Raw genomic sequence first — 19,858 nt, 5'->3', positions numbered from 1 at the left:
CAATGCACAGAGAACGAGACAGAACAGAAGACCTGAGACAAAGCAGAGAGAACAAGACAGAAAAGAAGAGCTGAGACTATGCAGAGAGAAAGAGACAGAACAGAAGACCTGAGACAAAGCAGAGAGAACAAGACAGAAAAGAAGAGCTGAGACTATGCAGAGAGAAAGAGACAGAACAGAAGACCTGAGACAATGCAAAGAGAATGAGACAGAAGTGAACTACAGTGTAGTATGGATAGAATCAGAGAGAATCAGAGATAGATAGAAAAAGATGAAGAGCGTCTCGGTTTGTTTTGTCAAGGGTTCATTTATTGAGGTAAGGAGAGGACAGTTCATGTTGTAAACTACTAAACAGTGTCCGTTAAACTGCTACATATCTCGTCCAGGCACACCTGACCAGCCCTTGCCTGAAGTGATGTTTTCTGATTGAAAGGCAGTTTCTGTCTCTTTGTTATGCTGGGATAGTGGATATCCAGTGCTGGCAACGACTTGTAGCCCAAAGACAATGTGACCTAACATGGAAAAACACTTAGGCCTTAGTTATAGACAACAGCCTTATAGCCCGGGGCTAAATATGATTCTGACATGATTTCCTGACAGTGTTTATGTACCTGCACTGGTGTTTCCTCCAGAGGTCCACACAGATGAAGGGGGGAGAGCACTGGTGTTTCCTGCAGGCATCTGACGGGCAGCCTGGGGAGACCCCAAAGGATGTGACCACCTGGAGTCCTTGGGACCACACAGAAGGCTGATTGGCCATGGGCATGGGCCGTCCGTTCAGCCTCAGGTCCCGCAGACAACCTGAGAGGGAGATGAAACAGCACCATACAGTAAGTGACATTCAGAGACATACACACTAGGCCTCAGGCAAACACTTTTAACCAACTTCCATGAAGGGACGGAAACACCCGGACACACACACACACACACACACAGACAGATAGCCCGGGGCTTAGCTGTCAGTGTAGTCCTCTGATTCTGAGGATATTTACTCTGCTCGTTTGTCTGCCCATCCTCTGGGAAGGACGATGTGTAACACATCATTTATACACATCTCTGCTCCTGAATCAAGTCCTTCACACTTCATCTGCCTCGGCCTCAAATCCATAGCCTACCTCTTCAAAGTCCAAAACCATTTCAGATAGGAAGGCAGGGATATAGAAGAGTAAAATACTGCAGTGCGTCAATCCTGGGTTGCCAATCACAAACAGATACAGTTTGTTTATTCATTTATCTTCCATCACAGTTCTCTGACATTGGCAGTAAAGGCAAGTTGGCAAGTGGACATTATTAATGGTCAGTATCAATGGTGAGTAGCAATGGAAAGTATTAATTGTCAGTACCAAAGGTCAGTAACAGTGGGCATTATTAATGGTCAGTACCAATCGAAAGTATTAAAAGTAATTACTAATGGTCAGTACCAGGAAAAAGTACTAATGGTCAGTACCAGGGGGCAGGACTACTGGTCAGTACCAGGGGGCAGGACTACTTGTCAGTACCAGGGGGCAGGACTACTCGTCAGTACCAGGCACAGTACTAATGGTCAGTTTTAGGGACAGCACTAATGGTCAGGACCAGGGTCAGTACAAATGGTCAGTGACAGGGTCAGTACTAATGGCCAGTGCCAGGGTCAGTACTAATGGTCAGTAACCAGGGACAGCACTACTGGTCACTACCAGGGTCAGTACTAATGGTCAGTGCCAGGGTCAGTACTAATGGCCAGTGCCAGGGTCAGTACTAATGGTCAGTAACCAGGGAAGGCACTACTGGTCACTACCAGGGTCAGTACTAATGGTCAGTGCCAGGGTCAGTACTAATGGCCAGTGCCAGGGTCAGTACTAACGGTCAGTAACCAGGGACAGCACTACTGGTCACTACCAGGGTCAGTACTAATGGTCAGTGCCAGGGTCAGTACTAATGGCCAGTGCCAGGGTCAGTACTAATGGTCAGTAACCAGGGACAACACTACTGGTCACTACCAGGGTCAGTACTAATGTTCAGTACCAGGGTCAGTTCTACTGGTCACTACCAGGGTCAGTACTAATGGTCAGTACCAGGGTCAGTACTAATGGTCAGTAACCAGGGACAGCACTACTGCTCACTACCAGGGTCAGTACTAATGGTCAATGCCAGGGTCAGTACTAATGGTCAATACCAGGGGGCAGTACTACTGGTCAGTAACCAGGGATAGCACTACTGGTCAGTACTAGGGTCAGCAATACTGGTCAGTACCAAGGTCAGTACTAATGGTCAGTACCAGGGACAGCACTACTGGTCAGTACCAGGGTCAGCAATACTGGTCAGTACCAGGATCAGTACTAATGGTCAGTACCAGGGACAGCACTACTGGTCAGTACCAGGGTCAGCAATACTGGTCAGTAACCAGGGACAGCACTACTAGTCACTACCAGGGTCAGTACTAATGGTCAGTGCCAGGGTCAGTACTAATGGCCAGTGCCAGGGTCAGTACTAATGGTCAGTAACCAGGGACAACACTACTGGTCACTACCAGGGTCAGTACTAATGGTCAGTGCCAGGGTCAGTACTAATGGCCAGTGCCAGGGTCAGTACTAATGGTCAGTAACCAGGGACAGCACTACTGGTCACTACCAGGGTCAGTACTAATGTTCAGTACCAGGGTCAGTTCTACTGGTCACTACCAGGGTCAGTACTAATGGTCAGTACCAGGGTCAGTACTAATGGTCAGTAACCAGGGACAGCACTACTGTTCACTACCAGGGTCAGTATTAATGGTCAATGCCAGGGTCAGTACTAATGGTCAATACCAGGGGGCAGTACTACTGGTCAGTAACCAGGGATAGCACTACTGGTCAGTACTAGGGTCAGCAATACTGGTCAGTACCAAGGTCAGTACTAATGGTCAGTACCAGGGACAGCACTACTGGTCAGTACCAGGGTCAGCAATACTGGTCAGTACCAGGGTCAGTACTAATAGTCAGTACCAGGGTCAGTACTAATGGCCAGTGCCAGGGTCAGTACTAATGGTCAGTAACCAGGGACAGCACTACTAGTCACTACCAGGGTCAGTACTAATGGTCAGTGCCAGGGTCAGTACTAATGGCCAGTGCCAGGGTCAGTACTAATGGTCAGTAACCAGGGACAACACTACTGGTCACTACCAGGGTCAGTACTAATGGTCAGTGCCAGGGTCAGTACTAATGGCCAGTGCCAGGGTCAGTACTAATGGTCAGTAACCAGGGACAGCACTACTGGTCACTACCAGGGTCAGTACTAATGTTCAGTACCAGGGTCAGTTCTACTGGTCACTACCAGGGTCAGTACTAATGGTCAGTACCAGGGTCAGTACTAATGGTCAGTAACCAGGAACAGCACTACTGTTCATTACCAGGGTCAGTACTAATGGTCAATGCCAGGGTCAGTACTAATGGTCAATACCAGGGGGCAGTACTACTGGTCACTAACCAGAGACAGCACTACTGGTCAGTACTAGGGTCAGCAATACTGGTCAGTACCAGGGTCAGTACTAATGGTCAGTACCAGGGACAGTACTAACGGTCAGTACCAGGGTCAGTACTAATGGTCAGTACCAGGGTCAGTACTAATGGTCAGTACCATCACCATACCTAGGAAGCTGCGGTTGTGTCCTGAAGGGAACGTGTTTCCTAGCATCACCACGGATTGGTCAATGACAATCTCTTGACTTCGCCCAGGAGCAGCTGTGACTTCACGCCTCCCACCACCACCGTCCAATCGAAGGGTAAACTCTTTGCCATGGCGATCCAGCTCCACATCATGCCATTCTCCATTGTCAAGGCGATGGAAAGGCAGCGTAAGGTTGTACGGTCCGTCACCCATGTTGTAAAACACAGCCAGTTGCCCCTGATACACCTGCAATACACAGTACAACGAAATAGAATTATCCCCCAAAACATTACTTTTCAACTTGATTTGCGTAACGGGCAATTTCAAATTAATTTGAGTTTATTTCAATGCCCAAACTTCCATGGACATCACTTAATTCAGTCCAGAGGGAGAATATCACAGACAACTATCCATAGAAGCTAAAGCTGAGCCAACACTCTGGGCAGAAAGGAGCTGCTGGCTGCTAAAACTGCAGAGTGTCTCTTAATTGGAGACTGTGGCCGCGGTAATTCAATACCACGTTTTAATGGATGCAGTATTACAGCACAGCTTGTTTTCACAATTGCTATCTCAGCATGGTCATCAGAGCATAATGCCAAAAATCTTTACCCCCAACCCATGAACCGATCACCTCCTTCCCCATATGAACCGATCACCTCCTTCCCCATATGAACCGATCACCTCCTTCCCCATATGAACCGATCACCTCCTTCCCCATATGAACCGATCACCTCCTTCCCCATATGAACCGATCACCTCCTTCCCCATATGAACCGATCACCTCCTTCCCCTTATGAACCGATCACCTCCTTCCCCTTATGAACCGATCACCTCCTTCCCCTTATGAACCAATCACCTCCTTCCCCTTATGAACCGATCACCTCCTTCCATTAACCCCCTATTACTTTTAACCCCCTACTATACCGCCTTCCATTGAACCCCTACTATACCTCTTTCCATTAACCCCAACTGTACCAATTTCTATTAACCCTCTCCTGTACCTCCTTCCATTAACTCCTACTATATTTCTTCCATTAACTCCCTACTATATTTCCTTCCATTAACTCCCTACTATATTTCTTCCATTAACTCCCTACTATATTTCTTCCATTAACTCCCTACTATATTTCCTTCCATTAACTCCCTACTATATTTCTTCCATTAACTCCCTACTATATTTCTTCCATTAACTCCCTACTATATTTCCTTCCATTAACTCCCTACTATATTTCTTCCATTAACTCCCTACTATATTTCCTTCCATTAACTCCCTACTATATTTCCTTCCATCTCTGACACCATTTAGATTCACAAAGCAAAGCAAATAAAAGAAACTGATCCCAACTTTGTGTATTCAAATGATATCAGTGTCCTTTTAGTATTTCTCTGCAGTGAAAACACTCTTAAATAAACATTTTTCATTTGAGTTTAAACTTTTTAGTTGGTGAAATAAATAAAAAGCATCTAAATAAGCAATGAGGGTTGTAATTATTGATTAACACCTTTCCGCTAACACCTAACAGATTAATAAAACACTGTGGCTGGTAAAACTCTTTCCAGTGTGCCATTATGTAAATAATGAATGTATTTCCATTGAACATACATCAACAGAAGCTGGTAAAGGTTTCTGAGATCTAACACTCTGGCTGTTATGGAGCGGACCCTGGTGTAAATGTCTATTTATTCATGCAGCAGGCTCCCCCCCCCCCACCCCCCCCCTCCATCTCTTCCTATCTATCAAACCAAACAAGAGAGCCTGAGATTCTGAAGACAGCCTTGTAAATTGGCCTTGTTGTCTAAATCCACATTCAAGTGTCTGGCAGTTCTGAGTTCTGAGACAGCCCCGATGCTGTCCTAAAGAAATATTTCAGAGTATGCTGCTTTTGGACAGAAAATGAGTTTTGTACTGCTCGTCGACTCAACTTTGAGGCAATGTTGACACAGGTACCTTATTTAACCTAAAACTGCTGAGGTCAGACAGTATATTTGAGGCTGGTGGAGACAGAAGGCTAAAGCCACGTTCCTGCTACAATGACTTAGATCAATCAATCAATCAAATGTATTTATAAAGCCCTTTTTACAACAGCAGTTGTCACACAGAGCTTTTACAGAGACGCCCGGTCTTAAACCCCAAGGAGCAAACAACAGTAGTGTTGAATTTCAGTGGCTAGGAAAAACTCCCTAAGAGTCACTTAGAGACTCTTATGACTCTAAGACTCTTATGACTTAGAGAGTCATTAAAGAGTTACATCAGTGTCACCAACCAGATTTTTAAGACACAGTTCTGTTATGTGGCTGCCACAGTAGGAGGAAGGAAACAGATGGTCGGTGTGCATTCATTTTCTAGAAAGGCAGATGCTAGCCCAGGCTACTGGATACACAGAGACCAAAGGTTCACCTAAACCTTGAAACCTAACACCCTCACCACAGAAATGTAATTCACACTCTGACTTTTTCCCCGGTTAAGTCAGACAGAAAAGAGCATTATGAAGTAGCAGAAACACCATGTGACAATGTTGGTTGTCTATGCCACGCTGTGGTTTTCAGTTCAAATAGGGTACACAATTCGAGCAATCCACAGAGAAATCCCCTAGCAAGAACCTGAAGGAGAAAAAACCTAAATTGGACCTTTTCATACCCAACTAATAACAGCTAGCCACTTTCCTGGAGGAGAGCTGTACTCATAACTAGACAGACAATAAAACAGCCTCAATACTGTGCTGCAGTCTTCCATGGGCACATCTCAAAACAACCCAAAGGCAATACAATACACTCCGACTACACATACAGAACTCAGTTATGCAGAAGCCCACTCAGCACCCACTGCCTGTCTTCCAAGCCTGCCATTACTCACTCCATCACTGTCAAGTGTCGAGCCATTGTGACAGTCATTCAGGCAACTTAATAACATCGCTCAGGAGCACGCTCACATCGAGACCCAATTAAAGTGCCTCTGCAGGCAGGACTGACAGTGACTCACCTCCAGGCGTAAGTATTCATTCTGTTCTTGAGAGAGGAGGCCAAGGAGGACGCCGCTGGGGGCATTGGTTCGAACCTGGATCTGCACGCTGGTGTGATGGGCAGGGAGTGACCAGCCCAGCTGGTACTGGACATGACTCCTTGGATCGAAGGACAACTCTGGGACTTCTGTCAGTTGAAGAGACAAAAGAAACAGTCGGAATCCAGCCACCAATAACTCATGTTATTTATGATAATTTATCCAATAAAGCATTAATTGTCTAATGTAGTGTGTGACCAACAAAGCCTCTAGTGTGTGACCAACAAAGCCTCTAGTGTGTGACCAACAAAGCCTCTAGTGTGTGACCAACAAAGCCTCTAGTGTGTGACCAACAAAGCCTCTAGTGTGTGACCAATAAAGCCTCTAGTGTGTGACCAACAAAGCCTCTAGTGTGTGACCAATAAAGCCTCTAGTGTGTGACCAACAAAGCCTCTAGTGTGTGACCAACAAAGCCTCTAGTGTGTGATCAACAAAGCCTCTAGTGTGTGACCAACAAAGACTCTAGTGTGTGACCAATAAAGCCTCTAGTGTGTGACCAACAAAGCCTCTAGTGTGTGACCAATAAAGCCTAAAGTTCAGTTCCGCAAGGTAAGACAATATTTTTTGTACACCGTTTTACACAGTGTGTAAAAGCTGGAACTCTAAGCTCTTGTACACTGGACCCATACCTCCCATACCTCCCATACCTCCCACACTGGACCCATACCTCCCATACCTCCCACACTGGACCCATACCTCCCAAACTGGACCCATACCTCCCCCACTGGACCCATAACTCCCACACTGGACCCATACCTCCCATACCTCCCACACTGGACCCATACTCAATTACGCAACACAGTCCACTCCACATCGTTCATCCCCACTATTCACACTTGTTACAACCCGCCTGTGACGCACCATCTTCACAATGGATCCCAGTGTACCCGAGCATGCACTGGCAGGTGAAGGAGTCCCACTGCCCGTTACAGCGCCCTCTGGTGCCACAGGAGGGTACACCCATGTTCACACAGTTACCGTCAGTCAGAGAGCAGCCTGGGGCACTGCTGGAGGACTCCGAGGGAGAACCAAGGTCGTAGAGCTGCAGCAGAGATAATTAGAGGGAGACGAAGCGGAGGGAGTGAGGGAAAGAGAAGGGGGGTTAGTGCGAAAGAGAGGGAAGGAGAGATTAAGGAGGAGAGGGAGAAAAAAGTAAGAGATGACGTGACGTTTCAAGCTTATCCTCAATAACGCACAATACATCCCTTCCTGAAGCCTAAAGTGGTAAGAAGTAAAGACCATGGGCATAAGAAAAAGGAGAAAGAACTTGAAGGAGAATACATCCTGTCAGAACATCTCTGACATTAAAGCACTGAAAGATCCTGGCCAAAGGGGAATGTGTTCACAGAGAGACATCAGCATTCAGAAGATGCTACTGGATTAGCCTTGAGGTCCCATTCACATTCCCTCAGGACTCTGGTCTTAAAAAACCTTACAGCTATCAACGAAACAGGTAAAGGAGTGAGAAGATTAGGAAAACGGCGGTGTCTTGAGCCAAGGTGGATTCGAGAGGTAGACTGTCTTGTTCTCATTGTGTTAGGGCATAGGTCTTACCTTACTGTCCACAACGAGGTTACGCAGGCAGCCAGTGAAGTGCTTATGCTGTAGCTGTGGATACTCATAGGACATGTTCTCGTTGACTCCGCCCAGCTGCAACACCTGACTCCCATTCAGGTACCTATTAAATAAAGGCAACACTTAACACTTTTGTCAGTCACACTGTTCATGCCTTCCATTAAACCCATCTATCTACCCCACCCACCAATTCATCCACCCAACTACCAATCCATCCATCCACCCACCCACCCATTAATCAATCCAACCACCTACTCAACCACCCACCAATTCATGCACCCACCAATCCATGGGTCAATGCATGTGATGGCACACTCACTCACCGAACGACTTCAGCTTTTGCAGGCACCCAGAGCTTTATGAGACCAGGAAATTCCCGCTGACAATGCCTCCACTCTCTCAGGGCGTGGCTGGCCAATTTGCATCGCCCATGGGGCCTCCAAACCAATCAGAAGCTATCAAATAACTTACCCAACGACGCTCACTAGATTGGTATTGTAGTGCATGAGATTCTTTATGAAATGTAACATCCATAAAGAATCTGTGAGCCAGAAGTCCATTCAAACCAAATACAAAAGTCCTGAGACCTCCAAGGAGGCACGACAACGGTGTGGTGGATACTCATGCATTTCAGAGGAGCCATTTTGGATCTGCAATAACCTGGCTGCTGGGACGGTGTAATTGGCGTGACCTCAAAGGAAATTACCTGTCCCTATTGGGTGTGAATCCTCTGACCTCACAGGAGGATCGGTCCTCTGTCATGGCCCAACTGTCCACGCCTTCCGTCTCCATAACGATGGCACTGGAGCAGCGGTCCAAGGTTAACCGGACTTCCTGAAAAATCACGAGGGGAAGAGGTAGGTTACAGTCTTGTGTGTTTGCACATGTGTTTCTCACACATAAGGACACGGAAGGATGTGTTCTAAGAACACTGCCACACGTTTCAGTGGTCCACTCACCCAGCCATTACTCCTGACATCCAGTCGGTGCCAACGTCGGTCTGACACAACCACGTTGCCAGGGAGCTGCAAGACGAGGGTTCCAGAACCATGGTTGATTTTCAGGCTTGGTGTTCCACCAATCAGCTCTGAGGAGAAAAAACATCATTGGCATCAGCGTCGTCGTCATCATGCCGTTCCACCCACAGACATACATGGTCAAACGGAAAATGTTTTGTAGAAGGCTGTTCTGATGCTCTGGCTGGGCTACTGTGAAAAACTGTGAAAAACCTCAAACCAGTGTACTTTTTTTTCCACACTCTTTACAACAGGAAGTCACTGGTAACAGGGTAGCCTAGCGGTCAATTTTGTTGGGCCAGTAAACTAACAGTGTTAGTTGTTGGCTAGTTATGTCTCTAACCCTAATTGCTCCCAGGTAGATGTTGGACTTAACATATTACCCTGGTAAAATTATGCCAGTGTAGTGCTATTATGGGAGGATGAAGCCTCCCAGCCGCTTGACTGACACAGTCTGGACCTAGACTGTGCTGCTCAGTTTGATGACAGACAGTCCGGAACTAGAATGCTGCTCAGTTTGATGACAGACACAGTCCATATCTAGCCTGTGCTGCTCAGTTTGATGACAGACACAGTTCGGACCTAGACTGCGCTGCTCAGTTTGATGACAGACACAGTCCGGACCTAGACTGTGCTGCTTAGTTTGACGCATCAAAGGAGAACACCAAGACTCAGGCCTCCTTACTGTACCCAGACTTTCAAAACAAACACCTGTAGGCATAGAGCTCCATTATTCTGGAACGAATCACCGACATAAGAGACATAGTCTGAACTGACATAGTCCGAACTGACATAGTCCGAACTGACATAGTCCGAACTGACATAGTCCGAACTGACATAGTCCGAACCTTTCAGCATTTGCTAAAGTATAATCTCTTTGGTGTCTATGATGAGGTGTAGCCTAAACTTCTTCATAGGTTTAGAACCTGGTAGTGAGTTGTGTCTTTTTTCCATCTGTGTATCAACAATTTTAGTTGTTTGCTCTTTTGAGTTTCTGGGCTTAATAAAATAAATTTGATTGAAATCGCATTTGTAATGGCCTGGGAATGGGAGACAATCTTGCCCATATGCTTGAGTGAAGCCAGTGTCTGGGCACGTAGCGTTTTTGCAAGTCCTGATTGTGAACTTCATTAGTGTCCACCATCTTGGCAGGTAAAACCCATTTGCTTATGTTTTAGATTTCTTTTCGAGATGGCTGTCCCCTGGTCCTTTCCGAGTGAAAAGGAATGTTATCATTTTGTTAAAAAGCAAAAGTGAGAAAAATATAAGTAATTTGGTACGTTTAGGCTATAATTGCAGGGGTACAACACCAAGTACAACGTTTCATACCAGCATGCTAAACAAACCGTATTAGTGAAATAATTTAAAAAGAGAACATCTTTAGTTTCACTTCTTGGACTGACTTCGCCGATAACTACTTCAAGTTGTGTTGTTGTTCCACCTAGCAGTCTGTAATTCACTAACTGTAATTCACTAACTGTAGGTCGCTCTAGGTGAGCATTGTTTTTCCCTCCAAAAAACAGAATTCAGATGACCTGAGTTAAAAATCCTGTGGGTCACATTTGGCGGGATCAGTTACTTCCTATAGGCTTTAGGTCAGAGGGCCAATATGATTTTAGCGCTGGGTTCACATCCTGGGTGGGTCGCACATTACCCTACCAAGGGCCATGTAGTCCTCTGGCTCTCCGGGCAGCAAGGTGGTCAGTGGGCCGCTGTAGAGCAGCAGGCCATCCTCAGCCTCGGTGATGAACTCCAAGGAAAGATGACTATTAAAGCATGGCCTTATGGGAGGAAACCAGGCATAGCCGTTGCCAAGGAAACTTCGTCTAGTCTGCTGGCACTCAGGACCTTCGTGCTGTGGTTGGCACTTGCATCTGTGTTAGCATTGAAAAAACAGAAAAACACCCCAGAGAACATTAACAGTGCTTTTACCGTATGTCTATGATGGGGCTGTCTGGCTGGCTGGCTGGCTGGCTGGCTGGCTGTATTGTCACATCTGTGTGTGCGCGTGTGTAAAGTGCTGCGGGAAATGACAGGCTTTGCAAATGAATACATAGCTCTTAAACAGAAGTGGTGGATTAATAAGACAACATGAAGTCTGATCAAAAACACCCGGGTGATGCAGCAAGCAGAGCTTTTACACAGCAGCAATTGTGCTTGGTATGAAACACATCAGGTGCATCTTAAACGTGGCTGTGGGTACATCAGATAGAGACACTTATTTCTATGCACTTTAACAGCATTCTAATGTTGTCCTCCAAGTCACATGGTGTGGAGCTTAAAAAAAAAAAAAATCCAAGATGCCAATGCGGATTGGTTCACACATCAGATCCCTTTGTTTGAAGATGATTATGAACATGATTCATAGTTTCATAGGCAGCCTGTATCACTAATTCTCAATCTCTGCTTGTCGCGGTCCCATTACTCTGCTGCGCAGATTCTCTTGCACGGTTTAGTTAGTGTGTGTGTGTGTGCTATGCAGTCAGAACCACTCTGCTTTCTCTGTGTTTACCTCTCCTATCCCTTCCTTCGCCTTGATTACAGAACATCTATGAACCATGACAAGCACAGAATCTCAGAATAAAGCAGGAGGAATGCAGTGTCTTAATGGCATCCCCTCCACCAGGGCATCTCCAAGCCGAAAACAATCATCCAAAAGTCGCCTTGATATGAAGAGGAATAGAAACAACACTGTGGGAACATTCTCACACCCTGTTGAAACGTGATGTGAGAAACTGGCTCGGTAGATAATGTCAGAGCCATCTATTTTCCTACAGCAGGCATATCCAAGCGGAGTGCGCTGCCGTGTAATGTTAGGGGCTGTTTTCTCTTTTCTACCCATCTCCTACTCTGTTTATTCTGCAGAGGGCCAACACACGTCAGGAATACTGATCCAAATAGAGAGAGACAGGGGATGGCTCTGAGAAAAAAGTGTCTGTGCACACGCACTCACACACACACACACACTGGAAGAACACCTCACGCACGCACACGCACACCTTTCTGGGCATGCTACATGTGACACGAGCAAAGCCCATCCGTTACAGGCTCCGGAGTACAGGGAACATTTCTCTCCATAGTTCTCCTCTCTGACTGACACAAACTGACAAGGCAGTGCCTCAGACTGGCTACCAGGGCGCCTGTACATGGGATGGGCCCAAAACTGGATTTGTCACGCACATACTGAATACTCATTGCGTTGTCCACATACTGAAAGTGTTCATTGTGTAGGGAATAGGGTGCCATTTGGGCATCACCCTGTGATTGGGAACCTTGGGCCACATAGTTTTAAGATGGATGGGAGTGTGTGTGTGTGTGTGTGTCTGACTAATGTAACTTTACATGTTCATGTAAATGGGATTAAGTGGGATTGTGAGAAGTTGTCAAGGCTTGAGAGGGTGGTGGGTAGTGCTTTTTGTAATCTTACTGGCCTACATTTCTGAAATCCCACCATTAATCCTCATTAAATTAGCTACATGCTATTTTCTCGGTGACACGCCCACATGGGTCGTGTCCGGGCCGTTTATTGATTTCTGACTACTGTATATGTTTAGCATTCAAGGCTGTTAGCGTATCATTCAATGACCATTTTATCATCGATTTGTTGAATTTTTATCCCCGAAAATATTGTTATTCAAGTCTGGATCCCCCCCCCCAAATGTTCTCTTAATTATTCAGATATATATTTGTGTATATCTTCTTGCGTCTAGATTTCCTTCTGACAAGATCTCTCACGAGTGTCTCCTATCAAGGGTAATGTTGATATGTTATAATAGATTAAACACACTAGGGATGTGATTAAGGATGTCACAATATATGTAGTAGTCAATACCAATACCAGCCAAATTTCACGATTCTCAATACCCAATTCGATACCACAGTAAAAAAAATATATAATAAAATAAACAGCAGAGGCTACACACACACACCTCTACTCAGAGTGCAAGCAGTATTTTAAATGTACTGACATGGTGACAGACCATGAGTCCAGAAATTATTTAATTGAAATGCTAAAGTTATATTTTGATGACAGATGACACAGACTGAACAGTAAGACGCTAGCCTACTACTACAAGCTATGGTTACATTACGTTAGCCTTTAGCCACTGCTAGTCTTGCATGGCCACACCTCCAATCTCGTCTGGCCTCCTTGGCCACCTAGCGACATTCTAGGCCTGGTTTAAGATGTTAAGCCATTGCAAATGTCTTATGGAACATAGTTGGCTAGGCTACACAGCAATGCCAGCTGTTTCAACAAAAATATTGGTACCATATTTCCGGATAAGGATATAACAAGGATAATACTTTGGATATGTTGTTAATGTAACGTGAATTGAAGCTCACTCACCTTGAATTCTTTAAATAAATCTACATGTCTGTCTTTGAAGTGCTTCGCTAACTTGGAAGTGTTTCCTCATTTTGCCTCGTTAGTTTGAAGGCACCGTTTGCATAGTGATTTCTGCTAATGTTCTACTCCCTGATCATCGACTTGGTACTGGCATCGCCTTGGTGCGTCTCGGTTCTTGTGACATCCCTAGATGTTACAATGTTGTACAATGTTGTTTAGTATAACTGACCTGAACTTGAAAGGTCAGACACACGGTGATGAACAATCTGCCCTTGACCCCTTCTGCCCCCACATAACCCGATACAAACAAGCCAGTTGACCTGGTTCTTCGGTGACCGTGTTGCTCTGCTCCTGACTCTCACCTGTACCCACTGAGGGTATCCACACAGGTGCCTCCATTGAAGCAGGGGTTGGTGGGGTATGACGAGCACTCCTGGTGGACACGGTCTCTGCCGGAGCAGCCACACACGGCAGAGGACGTGACCGTCACGGACACCAGGGCCGCCTTCCCAGCGTCCACCAGAGTGGGCGTGTCGCTAACGCTAAGGTGTGTGGAGCAGCCACCATCCGCCCTGCAGTCCGTGTACACACAGTCATCCAGCAGCACCTGGGAAACGTTGGCCCGCAGCACAGACTGCAGCTGGAGAGGGAGACAGAGAGATGGCACGGTCCTCTCACAGGGCAGCTTCACTTTCAATAAATGACAGAACTGAGAGAGCAAGTGAAAAGAGTGTAGGAAGTGAGGGATGGATAGCTAGCGGGAGGAGGAGAGGAAGATATAGAGAGGGATTGAAGAAGCAGGTATGAAGACACAGGTTGATGCAAAAAACTGTAATGGAAAAAAAAGATATGAATACACATTGCATCCTGTGGCTCAAGAGTGCCAAGCTCCGCGACACACACAGAGATGTATGTGAAGATCCCAATCTTCAAGAGGGAAAACACTGAGGTGTGTACCTTCTTTTTATGTGCCGCCAGGTATCCATTTACTTTCTCAGGGCGCATATAGCCATCGCTATGCACAGAGAAGCGCACGTCCAGCGTCTTTGGTGTTACATCTGTCAGGCTGAAGATATTGATGGCGCCTGATCTAATGGACAGGTGTTCAGACAGGAAGCCCCGGAACATATCCTGTCGACTCCTCTCATCCACTGGAGACTGAATAAACTCCCTGGCAGTGATGCCTGCAAGAAGGAAAAACACAAACACACAAACACACACACAGGCAGATACATAAACAGAGAGGGACACACACACACACACACAAACACTTCCAGCATTAGAAACTAAAGAACTAAATACAGGGGTTTTAACAGTCAACCTTGAGTAAACTCTGCCACAGAGAAAAAGAATCAATAGATCATATCTCTTAGTACTGTCCATCAGAGGCTCACTTTTCAAGTCAGGTGTAGGAATGGTTGTTTGGTCCAAATATAGACAGATGTATTTGTATGAAATACGGAGGTATTTTTAGGGCATACTCTGTACAAATGGTACAAAGTTAGCTTGAATAACCTTGTACACAACATGACAATAAAATAACAGGTTGCGTACAAAAAGAAAAATTGTGAATAGAAAACAGAATGTAACAAATGTCCTCCCATTAAAAATGGGTTAATATGTGGACATTTGTGGGTTGCAATTAAGATTAGAGTGAATGGTTGATTGTCCAATATACTTGGAAATTCGGTATAATGGATTAGAAATGGGGCAAGTGATCTGATAAAATGTAAATTAAATCTGCAAATTTTAAAGCTTATCTACCCCTTCCCTCCAAAAAAGGGAGACATAATTAGTATCTTTAGCAAACAGAATCTTTGGATTGATGTAAGCCAGAGGTTCAAAAACCTTTTTGGCCTACAACACCATTTTGAGAAAATAAAACCATGTAAGGCATTTCATTGCATTAGTACTATGACAGTGTACTATAGAACAATTTAGCATGACAGAATTTCAGGAAGTATTTACATCTGAAGGAAGAATGGTCTGAAGTGACATAGAGCTTGTTGATATAGAACTTGTACTTGAAAAATAAATGAAAAATAAAAACATTACAATAACTTGGTTCCATTAGTGTGCACACGCTCTTATAACCGGGGATGTGGGTGTGTTCAGAATTAACCAATCACATTCAAACTCATGTTATATAGAAGTCATTACACACCTGCCATCATGTAAAGTGACTCTGATCAATCACAAATAAAGTTCATCTGTTCAGGATTTGCAAAAACAAACATCAAGTCCCTCAAAAGCATGTGGGAAAATATGTTATGGTCTGATGAAACCAAGGTTGAACTTTTTCCAGAAGGCCATAATTCCAGAAGGTATGTCACTCGCAGAGGCATCGCTATGATCATAATACAAACCCGATTCCAAAAAAGTTGGGACACTGTACAATTGTGAATAAAAACAGAATGCAATGATGTGGAAGTTTCCAATTTCAGTATTTTATTCAGAATACAACATAGATGACATATCAAATGTTTAAACTGAGAAAATGTATCACTTTAAGGGGAAAATAAGTTGATTTTAACTTTCATGGCATCAACACATCTCAAAAAAGTTGGGACAAGGCCATGTTTAACACTGTGTGGCATCCCCTCTTCTTTTTATAACAGACTGCAGACGTCTGGGGACTGAGGAGACAAGTTGCTCAAGTTTATGAATAGGAATGTTGTCCCATTCTTGTCTAATATAGGCTTCTAGTTGTTCAACTGTCTTAGGTCTTCTTTGTAATTGATGCAGTATGTGGTCTGGCATTGTCATGTTGGAAAATGCAAGGTCTTCCCTGAAAGAGACGACATTTGGATGGGAGCATATGTTTTTCTAGAACTTGGATATAACTGTCAGCATTGATGGTGCCTTTCCAGATGTGTAGGCTGCCCATGCCACAAGCACTCATGCAACCCCATACCATCAGAGATGCAGGCTTCTAAACTGAGCGCTGATAACAGCTTGGGTTATCCTTGTCCTCTTTTGTTCGGATGACATGGCGTCACAGTATTATGCACTGTAGATGATAATAACTTCAAACTCTTTGCAATTGTTCTCTGAGAAACTCCTTTCTGATATTGCGCCACTACTTTACGCCACAGCATTGGGGGAATTGGTGATCCTCTGCCCATCTTGACTTCTGAGAGACACTGCCACTCTGAGAGGCTCTTTTTATACCCAATCATGTTGCCAATTGACATAATGAGTTGCAAATTGGTCCTCCAGCTGTTCCTTATCTGTATATTTAACTTGTACCGGCCTCTTATTGCTACCTGTCCCAACTTTTTTGCAATGTGTAGCTCTCATGAAATCCAAAATGAGCCAATACTTGGCATGACATTACAAAATGTCTCACTTTCAACATTCGATATGTTATCTATATTCTATTGTGAATTAAATATAAGTTCATGAGATTTGTAAATTATTCCATTCCTTTTTTACTCACAATTTGTACAGTGTCCCAACTTTTTGGGAATCGGGTTTGTACATTCAGGGCTTAGCCCCACAACACAAAGTACTGGGTTTAGAATGTGCATGCGGAAAATGTCGAGGTACACCCTAGCAAAGTCTACATTGCCATAAAGCGTGATCGGAATTACTAGATCAGTAATCAGTAATTAATAGATCAATTAATATCAATTAATATTTTTTGGCCCATTGGAGATCCGGGGCTATTCATAAAAGATCCGGGGCTATATCTTTGTACGCCCAAGAGTTAACATCAGACCAACATATAGATTAATTAGTTAAAAAGCTAAGATTCAATGTACACTTCTTCAGAAATCAAGGTTGATGCTTAACAAATAACAGGGAAGAGACATACAATACACATTTGCCTTGGCAGATGTTGATTCGTATCATGTATATAATGGTAACAAGTGGACTTTAGAAAATAGTTATTCAGCAGACACCAATATCCAAAGACATTTACACCAGTGAATTAATTTATGTTCATAGTCTTTTGAAAGATTATAATTTTAACCAATCAATGTTGTGTACGTATATATTTTAGAATGTTTTAATACACGATTATATTGAGCATTTCAAGAGCAATCATTGTCAGGGAAATATATTCTTACATATATTTGGGTATACAGCGATTTATTAGATACACATTGACAATTTAACAGTCCCATTACAATGACTGCATGGAGGCTACACTTATTTTAAGTGAGACCGGTTCTCTGGGTCTGGTGTAACATAGTTTGACAACTTCACAGTTGAACATATTTAGAGGTTGACACACTATGCGTCTCTTCTAATAACATCAGAAATGATAGAAAGGTATAATTTCATTCACACAAAGTGAAGATGGTGACCTGGTATGCATAATAATATTGCAAGCTGTCATTCAAATAAAATTGACCCAAAGATTAAAAAGTCCAAATACATTACAATATATTGTGTGGTAGCTACACACTACTGCTAAGAAAATATTGTACGTTAATTAAAGACTTGTTTTAAAGTACTTAGCTTTTTAATGTGAGAAGGTGAGCTCCTTCTTTCATCATAAAATGCTTGGATCTTTTGGAGGAGCCTCAGAATTTAAATGACTGGTTTCAGATCCATAGATCCTTGAAGTATATAGAGATGTTTAGGTGTACACAGATGTTATGGTGTACACAGATGTTTAGGTGTACACAGATGTTTAGGTGTACACAGATGTTTAGGTGTACACAGATGTTTAGGTGTACACAGATGTTATGGTGTACACAGATGTTATGGTGTACACAGATGTTATGGCGTATAGAGATGTTAAGAATACAGAAATGTTATAGCGTATAGAGATGTTAATGTGTACAGAATAAGATCTGGCTTTCTAATATCTGAGTTAATTTAATCACAGTAATAATAACCTCTGTAAAACCAATTAATTCTGTTATTTTGCATAATCCCAGTTAAGGTTTAGGAGGGCATGTAAACTGTTGTCCTCATTCTCCTCATTGCCTCTACTTTTCCTAACATCGTTGGGCCTGGTCAGCAGAATGTGCACATCTACACTAAGGTACCACAGCCACAATGACTTCAATAACTGACAAATAAATCTGTTTTGGCTGCCATCATATTATCACTATTCATTTAATGCCATTAGCGCTTTTCTCATTTCTTCATTTGACTGCACATGTCAACATCTTAAGTAGTTTTTTCCTTCAGAGAAAATAATGCTGTTACTGTGTTCCTTCTCACATGCTTTTAGATTCATAGTTGTGACCAAGGCACTCCACAATATTGAATTTAAACTGGAACGTATGTGTTCTTTGTATTTCGGTGTAACATTTAGACTAGAATCATACAAATAACATAATAAGGTCAAGGACGCAGATAATGTAGTCTATAATCTGACATTCCTTTCTACGTTATACAAAGAAACAGTCACTGTGTATAATACAGTACTGCAAAAACTACTGAAGACTATAATATGACTCACATTATTTTAAGGTTACCTAAGGCACACGTAAACATACTGATTAGGACATTCTCCTGATGCTCCCCGACAATTATCACTAGAAATTGCTTTTTATTATTGCATCAAACCTGAGCCGCATAACAATAGATAAAATACCTTTGTCTGTAACGGGGAAGAACTGGTTGATGGGCGACAGGAAGCAGATAATACATTATTATTTAATCAGCGACGGGACATGCAGAATATGTTTTTCTGTTATGTTGTATTTATACTTTGTATGTAATTATAAATATAAAACGGCTTGTCTCCCAAATAGATTGACTGAATTAAATCAGTCTTGTCTGTCTATTCTGGGCCTCATATGAGTGTGCTCACCACTAGATCCATCATTTTAGTGTCATTGAGCTGGGTAGACATGGGCTACTTTGTTGTTAACATTTAAGTGAGACAATTTTTATAAAGCCTTTTCATCCACCGCAAAACTCTTATCATTAGCTCCATCACTAATGGCTATATAAAAATGGTATCTAACGTGCACCAAAAAAAACACTGATGCATTTTGTTCACTTCTTATGGTAATGTTGGGCAAGTTAATTAGTTTTATAAAAAAAGTGTTCAAAATATTAATTTAATTTCCGAATAACTTCAATAAGCGTTTCATGTTTTGTAAATTCCAAGTTAATATCTGTCTCTCGTGTTTGCATTCCCCAAACTGTTGATCTTAATGGGCCCTGGGTATGGGTTAAAGATGAGTTACAGAGAGAGAGAAAAAAACAAACCAAATGCAAAAAGTAATTAATGTTGACACATTCAGACTCCAGAGCTAATGTCAACAT

General features: G+C 43.5%; 1 protein-coding gene across 1 annotated transcript in view; it reads right to left on the bottom strand.

Moving 5' to 3' along the window:
* The window catches only part of LOC105018145 (neural-cadherin), a 97,881-nt gene that overhangs the window by 19,426 nt on the left and 58,597 nt on the right, over positions 1–19,858 (bottom strand). The window contains exons 22-31 of the mRNA XM_013138773.3: positions 14,579–14,805; positions 13,984–14,261; positions 10,933–11,147; positions 9,217–9,344; positions 8,964–9,091; positions 8,237–8,360; positions 7,544–7,724; positions 6,605–6,771; positions 3,606–3,870; positions 612–801 (exon numbers count right to left, since the gene is read on the bottom strand). Of these exons, the coding sequence (XP_012994227.3) occupies positions 612–801; positions 3,606–3,870; positions 6,605–6,771; positions 7,544–7,724; positions 8,237–8,360; positions 8,964–9,091; positions 9,217–9,344; positions 10,933–11,147; positions 13,984–14,261; positions 14,579–14,805 (1,903 nt within the window). The remainder of the gene's footprint in view (positions 1–611; positions 802–3,605; positions 3,871–6,604; positions 6,772–7,543; positions 7,725–8,236; positions 8,361–8,963; positions 9,092–9,216; positions 9,345–10,932; positions 11,148–13,983; positions 14,262–14,578; positions 14,806–19,858) is intronic.

The sequence above is a fragment of the Esox lucius genome, chromosome 19 (assembly GCF_011004845.1).
Source record: "Esox lucius isolate fEsoLuc1 chromosome 19, fEsoLuc1.pri, whole genome shotgun sequence".
NCBI lineage: Eukaryota > Metazoa > Chordata > Actinopteri > Esociformes > Esocidae > Esox > Esox lucius.
The sequence above is the reverse complement of the archived record's forward strand: the minus strand, read 5'-3'. Positions and strand labels throughout refer to the sequence as shown.